Source organism: Montipora foliosa, chromosome 2, assembly GCF_036669935.1.
Source record: "Montipora foliosa isolate CH-2021 chromosome 2, ASM3666993v2, whole genome shotgun sequence".
Classification (NCBI taxonomy): Eukaryota; Metazoa; Cnidaria; class Anthozoa; order Scleractinia; family Acroporidae; genus Montipora; species Montipora foliosa.
This window is the reverse complement of record NC_090870.1, coordinates 62,665,521-62,672,930: the sequence shown is the minus strand read 5'-3', so window position 1 is coordinate 62,672,930 and position 7,410 is coordinate 62,665,521. Positions and strand designations below refer to the sequence as shown.

Below are 7,410 nucleotides of genomic sequence, written 5' to 3'. Positions count from 1 at the left end.
TTCGTAAAGTCCATGCATACCAGCTATGACGTGTTAGGGACAAAGAGTTCCAGCTCTTTAATCATTCAAAGCATTTCCCAATAATACTGTCATCCTTCCATCTTTACATTTGTGTTTTCAACCACTGGTTCTGGGGAGCGTTCATACGACTTATCTCCACAGTCAACTCCATAGTGCTTGCAAAAGTCCCAATGGATACCTTTGGCCACGTTGTCATGACGGCGCTTGTATTCCGTCTGGGCTAGCTTTGGACATTCACTTAAGACCCGTCCAAACGCTCGCAACAACACGCAACATTGTTGGGCCCAACCATGTTGTCTCTTGATGCGCGATGTTAGCCGATGTGTGCAAACGCTCGCAACAAGTCACAACATGTTGGGTCTTTAGATGAGAATACAAAGGACTCTGAGACGTTTTCCATCTCCGACGCCATGTTGATTTCTTGTTCGCATGTATTTGTGTGGATACGTGGTATGTAGTGCGCGTGCGCCGGCGCAACATTGTTGGATGTGCTGTGCAAACGAACTCAACATTGTTGGACCACGCTTCGATGACCGCGAAACAATAAAAATGTTGGCACTTGTTGGCTCTGAAGTTTGACCAGTTTCAAACTTCATCCAACAACGTCCAACAAGTCGCAACAACACGCATCAACACATAACATGGTGTGCAAATGCTCGCAACATGTTGGGCCCAACAATGTTGCGAGCGTTTGCACGGGGCTTTAGTACGTGATTTACGGTCTCATCATTTTTCTTGCATAATCTGCACAAAGGATCCAGATAATCTCTGAGCAATGATACTTTAAAAATTTGTAATTTTACACCGGATAAATCACTATTCAGCGGATAACTACTAGCAAAACCAATTGAGTTATCCACCGGTTAGTGAATTATAGCCAGCGGATAGCGCTATCCACCCTTCAAACAACTGGGGTCAGGTCAGGTGTATGGTATCATTTTGATGGCTAATAACTGAAATGGCTAGTTATCAAAGCTAAAAGGCTTAAAATTCGAGATTTAACTACGTTTGCAAGTTTTTTGACCTTTTGAAGTCAATTTGGAGCAAGGATGGCACAGTTGGTTAGTGCGCGGCCTTGGTGCAAGCGGTCCTGAGTTCGATTCCCGGATCTCGCATCCTTGTTTCGACTTCTTTCCTTTCCATGTAGCTAAGTAGCTTTAAATACCCGTAAAACGGAGCACTGATGGAGAGGGGGGAGTAAAATGAGCGCACCGTTGACCTCAGGTTTGTCAGTTGAATTACTGTTACGAGTTATCGACGTTAAATATGGTTGCTTTACTTTGTAAATAGCATAATGTTTTCTGAGAGCAAACTCGGATGTTAATGAAAAAATAATAATAATAACAATTACGTCAGCAAAGATTCCCTTATAAGGGCCCTCATTTCGTAAGCATACAACATGCTGAATACACAATATATGTCTTACGGGAGACAACTTGAGGTAACTCGCAATTAACGAGTACCAAGCTGGATTGATAGCTCAGTTGGCGGAGAAAGTGCAGCGTAATCGCGCCGTCCTGGGTTCGAATCCCGTTTACGGAGCCCTCCTTCCTTGTTGCTCAATTGACATGGATGACCATTCCAATTTTCCTTTCAGGTCCATTCCTCACTTTAAACATATGGAACGTCATAAATTAAGATTCCTGTAAAGGGTTTTGAGTTCATACTTTTCCATAAGTATTTCCCCCTATTTTTGTTTGTCTTGTTTCTCATAGTTTTTAAGAAAGGTCTCCAATTCTTGTCTTTAGCTGTTACGAAATGCAATTTCCGCGCAAAGGTTGTAAGTGATGAGATGCAACCTTCAATGCCTCTTTTGCAGATGAAAATCAAGCAATATTTGTTAACGCTGTAGGGAGCTATCCAACCGCTCGAAAATTTCTTGAACCCCTCAACTATTAAATGGCGATTTATTATAGTACGTTATGTGATAATTAATTGCGTTTTTTCGCTCTCTTTCAGTGTGACGGTCTTGGATACAACAAATCGAAGAAAACTACTACGAGAATAACTACAAATATTAAAAGAGTAAGTATACAAAAACGTGTCTCTAAAATTAAAGCGAATTCTCAACCTACTCTGAGGAGTGTTCGAAAACACGATATCAAGACTATGTTATCAATCATTCAAGTTAATCGCTTTTACGTATGGGCGATGATGCCAAAATGTACATGCCAAATATCTTTCTTCGTTTCCTTTCAAATGTTTCCATTATCGGGACTGGAGGTCAGAGAAAAGTGTCGGAGGGTGAAACAAAAGCGATACTTATCATGGTCGGCTCTCAGTTGTTGTTTTCCCGATCAACCTCCCCAATCATCCAACGCAAGTTTACTGTTTTAAAGGCCAAACGCTCGCAACATTTCAACGCAACTTCTTGCAACATTGTTGGACACAACATGCTGCATACGTTTGGGCACTGTGTTGCGATATGTTGCAATATGTTGGATGATGTTGGATCAAATTTGATAAAGTCTGCATACGAGCCAAGTGGCCCATCAGGCCGGAGCTTATCCCGGTTTCCATGGCATGAAACGACTAGGAGTAATCGAAATCTCAATTAGGACTCGCGCTATTTTGAAATTATTCGCCCAATTACTCCCAGAATTGTATTCCACTCAGTCCTATTATCATTATGAATAAAACCATAGTAAACAGGAGGGGATAAAAAGTACGTATCATAAGATCTTTTATTTAAAAGTGGGTAGTGGCCAAGGAAGCAAAACCTCTCTCCATACCTAGTCACTACCACAAGGGACTAAACAAAACAAGGGAAACAAGGGAAGCTTGACGATCAAGAAAATACAAAAAAATGTGAACAAGGCGATCTAATACATTAATTTTGCTTACATAATTCAAGTGCAATGATAAGATGGATATGATATTTAATGTCATTATATAACACACAAAATGTTTTCTTACATATTTGTGAATATTTACTGAACATGGCGTAAATAAATAACATATTGATATCACAATGAATGGTGAAAAAGCAATATCTATTTTTACTTTTTCCTTAAATGCACCATAACAAAGGGTTTTAAGTTCTACAGGCGCACGTTCCCAAATGTTTCATACAGAAAATGTTTTTTAGGCCATCGTTATCTTGGAAACTCATGCCAGTGTGCAAAAAATCTGGGTCTCCCAGCAACTAGGTGGAAATCTGGGTCTCCCAGATTGTCAGAGGCTTACCACGCGGGAACAAGTTCTGAAACTAAATTATAGGAAATCAGAGTCTAAAAAGGCTAAGTGTATTCAGTGCACTTTGGCCTTCTCCTCTAAGAGCTCTTCAACCAGTATTGGTATTTCTCTGCACCCCAACGAAGAACTAATTTTTTTGGAGTCAGTTGGAATTGACCTGGGTTCCATTAGGTAGATAGTGGAGGGGGACAGGGGGTGGGAGCCCGAGAGAATAAGGGCGGGAGGGGTACAGGAATCGGGTGAGGAAAGGGCGGGATGCGGGAGATAAATGCAAACGTTACTTGTTGTCATCTATTAACGCGTTACAATACAATACAATATAATGAAAACAAGAACCCAAATGATATCTGAATTGCATTAGCGTCTTCTGAGCAATCAAGCAAACAAAAATTCGCGCTTGGACCGAAAAACGGGCTTACTTCCGGTGAAATTGTAAACCCTTTCACGATGGTTACGTCATAGGTCATGAAATGTCAAGCGGCTGCCAGGAAACAGCCGCATTTTAATAGATCTTAGCATTTTCGGTGTGGTAGTGAAAGATCTGAGTCCGTGCATGGAACACCCTCTTGGGGACTTGCTCCTTGTGACAGCGAATCAGGACGGACTAAAGATTTCACTACGCGGCGATATTTCGCTGCAAGTTCGTCATATCCCACTTCCATTTTTTAATGACTTTATGATCCCAACAAACTCCGGACTGATTGCTGAAAACGCGTTTCCGACGACTAAAAATGCCATAATTTCCCGGGTCGCTGACAGGGGCGCCGCCTTTGGTAGCACCTTTAATCGGAAACCTGGATCCGCCCCAGGAAGCGTTATAATAGTTTTATTGAAACACATTTTCGCATTTAAAAAAAACTGCGATATATACTTACAATTAAAAAAAAAAAATTAAAAACCATATTGAATTTAAAGATTATATAAAAATGTAGATTCTAAATATTATTATTAAAAAAAGTTATTGCACTAGGAAGAAAGCTTCTTTTAAGCCGCTCCGTTCTACACTTATATAGGGTTCTGTGGGTATGATTTCTCATCGTACGTCCATGCGCGCTCACCCTCGTCATTGTCAGGTGCTTTGAGAGAGGACCCTTCCAGTCAATTTTCTTTAAAGTTCTAATACAAAGATCATTGCGGCGTACATTCAACCTTGGGCAGTCAGCAAGTTCACGGGCCCTGCTGTAGGTTTGCTTGGGAAAGATGATACCAAAAGCTCGTTTCTGGACTCTTTCCAGCATTTCAGACAAAAAAAAATAGAGCGTATCAAAGACACATAAATTGAGACTAGGTCAGTATCAGAAAAGGAGACAATTAAGAATTGCAAGTTGGAACAATTAAGACCGTCGTCACTTAAGAATTAGGTAGCTAAATGACCAAGATGTGTTTTGAGTCTCCTCATTTATTGAGGACGGGAGCAGGACTGAAAAGGGCGGGACCCAGGAGATAAAGGAACAACGGGAAGTGGGAGAGCAAGGTACGGGAAGCGGGAGGTTTTGACCCCCTGTCCCGCCCAACTAGATATAGTGCTGACGTCGTTGACAGTTGAATTAATTAAGGCTGGTCTATCTCTGTATTTAATCAGCTCGTAATGAAAGTCCTTTTGCTTGTTCTGTTGCAGCGCCGAGTCGTATTAAAAAATCTCATCCACCGTTATTTTTCCGGAAACGACAAAACAGCGGCCAGGCAAGAAGTGTCCTTTTGGAAGGAGACAGCAGCCGAAGAACCCAACGAAGAGACATCTTCGCCAGCTGAGATACAAACCAAAATAAAGGAAATCACACAAACACTACATTCACTACAGTTTGCCTTAATTAAAGCAACCTCGTAAGTCCGCTGCTAAGGTACTCACAACGGAATCGCAACTGTAAATCGATTATAGTTTGTAAATCAGCCTTCGCAGAAAGTCTCGATCTGCAATGGGATGACGCCCATCAGTTTACGGTATTGCCTATTTTTAACATGGCTACTGCTAGATGTTTGTGGAAAGGACAGGAAAGGAACTTGACTTAAGTGGCTAATCTTCTAGCGCTGGAGCACTAATTGGGCACAATGTAAATTGAAATTAACAAATCAACGCAAATCAAATCAAATTCAGGTTTTTTTTTTTTTTTTTTTTTTCTTTGAGAGGGGAAAACCGTAATATCCGGAGAAAACCCTTTCGGTGCAAAGTGGAGACCCCATCTATGACTGGGAATCGAACCCAGGCCACTGGTGGGAGGCGAGTTCTCTCACCATTGCGCCATCCCTGCACTGTGGGATCAAGACTTAGCGGCATCCATTGCGTTCTGCTCACGATTTTGCGTTTAGCTCGAGCAATCTCCCTTGTGCGGCTAGTTGGTTACGAACCAATCAATAGGGTTGCGGTCATTGAGATAATACTGTAAACTGATGGGCCAAGCGGCCAAATGAGAGAGATTGACTCTTCTAGTTATGGGCCTCTAGCTGACCTCTCACTTTAGGCATTCTTCTAAGAGGATCACAAGCGAATTATTTATAGCCTGCAAAATATTTAATAGGCTTTAACACGGCTCGAACCTGTAAAACTTCTTAAGGTCTTAATCGCCTCCACAGACTAGACATTTATTTGTCAACAACTATCTTACATCGACAACAGGAAGTCATCAACAACTAGCTCTGTCCGATGGAAGCATTTAACACACTGGAGTATTTCGTTGCCGATTACAAAATTATTCCCGTGAGAACTTGGAACATTCACTGCGCCTGTTGTTAGTAAAAAAAAAACTGACCAGTGACAACGCAGACACGGTCAAAATACGATAGTTCTCGACAACTAAACTTCCTATCCCCAAACACTAGAAAAAGTGGTCGAAAATGTAATTATCGACACTGTAGTTGTAGTTATTGTCGACAACTGAGCAGTTTCCCTTTTCGAAAAGGAGAGTATGCTTGACAGTTTTCGTAGAAAAAAAGGTTTTGCCAAGCAAGAAGGCAAGTGAGGCGTTTCCATCCACGGGAAACAAACATGTTCGGCGATCGATCAGTCGGTGTCATGATTATGTCACGTATCGACCTCAAATATATCAAATGTATGTATGAACAAAATTGAACACGTGCAAGTATTTCATTTTCCTCTTTGATCTTCGCTTTTCTTTCAAATCTTAAGCAATGTCATTACTCAGTCGTGAGGCTTGAAGTTGAAGTTTCGATTTGATCGGTGCATAATTTATTTCAAGAACTTCGCGTAAATTTTCGTTGTTTAATAAGCATATATTTTTACTGCACACAGTTGGTTAGGGGCAAATCTAAAATCTAAAACATGGAATGACGGAATGGCGAAATGACGGAAAATCACCCCAAATCCTAAGACGTGAAATGGTGGAAATTCGCCCCAAATCCTAAAAGACAGAATATAAAATCCCCAGCAACAAAAGCAACAAAAAAAACAACATCTTCCTTTTTAAGGTTCCGAGTATGTGGACAGTGGACCTCGTTTATACGACCACCAATTGGTCAAATGAACGGACGGAGTGATCGTATTAACGGTGCAGGGTCCAATTATGGCCTGCAACTAAATGACTACTGTACCGGTCCTTTAATTCTGCAGTAATTCAACATTTTTTTTTACAGTTATTTAAAACCTTGTAACCTTAGTTCATTGCAACTGAACGAAACCCCAAGAAACGAGAAAAGACTGACACAACACTAACGTCTTACAGTTTCTTGTAAGGCGATGGTTTCTAGTGAAATGCGGTAGAGTACAGTTTCTCAAAGTGACATTTTCTACGTTGTAGCTTACAGCACATTACACGTACTATACAGTATTAGAAAGTTTAAATGGCTTTGAAGAAGTCTGTAGTCAAATTTATTTAAACTTACACTGAACTTAGCTATATATTATATTAATAAAAGACACTTAAGTAGCGGAGTCCAAGTTCTGCTGTTGTGTCTTGTGTTTTAATTTATTCTGAGATGAGGAGGTCTGGGAATATGACTTTCTATCAACGGGAACTAATAGTTGTTGAAGGTAAGTATGTAACACGTTCCAAAACGTTGCAGGATATTCCAGAGTTCAATTTTCGGCTGAAATAATTTGCTATGTACCTCTTTCAACTGATTTTTAGTGAAAATTCGGCAAAAAAAAAAGTCTGATCACTGTAGTTTTTCTTCGGGAATTTAAACTTTCCGTCTAAACAGAGTCGTATGAGGTTGAAATCATTTGCTTTTTAAATGCTA

At 40.6% G+C, this 7,410-nt stretch overlaps 1 protein-coding gene across 1 annotated transcript in view; it reads left to right on the top strand.

The window, feature by feature from the left end:
* The window catches only part of LOC137984990 (short transient receptor potential channel 4-like), a 19,399-nt gene extending 12,304 nt beyond the window's left edge, over positions 1-7,095 (top strand). Inside the window, exons 6-7 of the mRNA XM_068832380.1 lie at positions 1,981-2,046; positions 4,835-7,095. Coding sequence (XP_068688481.1) covers positions 1,981-2,046; positions 4,835-5,044 — 276 coding nt within the window. The 3' untranslated portion in view covers positions 5,045-7,095. The remainder of the gene's footprint in view (positions 1-1,980; positions 2,047-4,834) is intronic.
* The last annotated feature ends 315 nt before the right edge of the window (positions 7,096-7,410 follow it).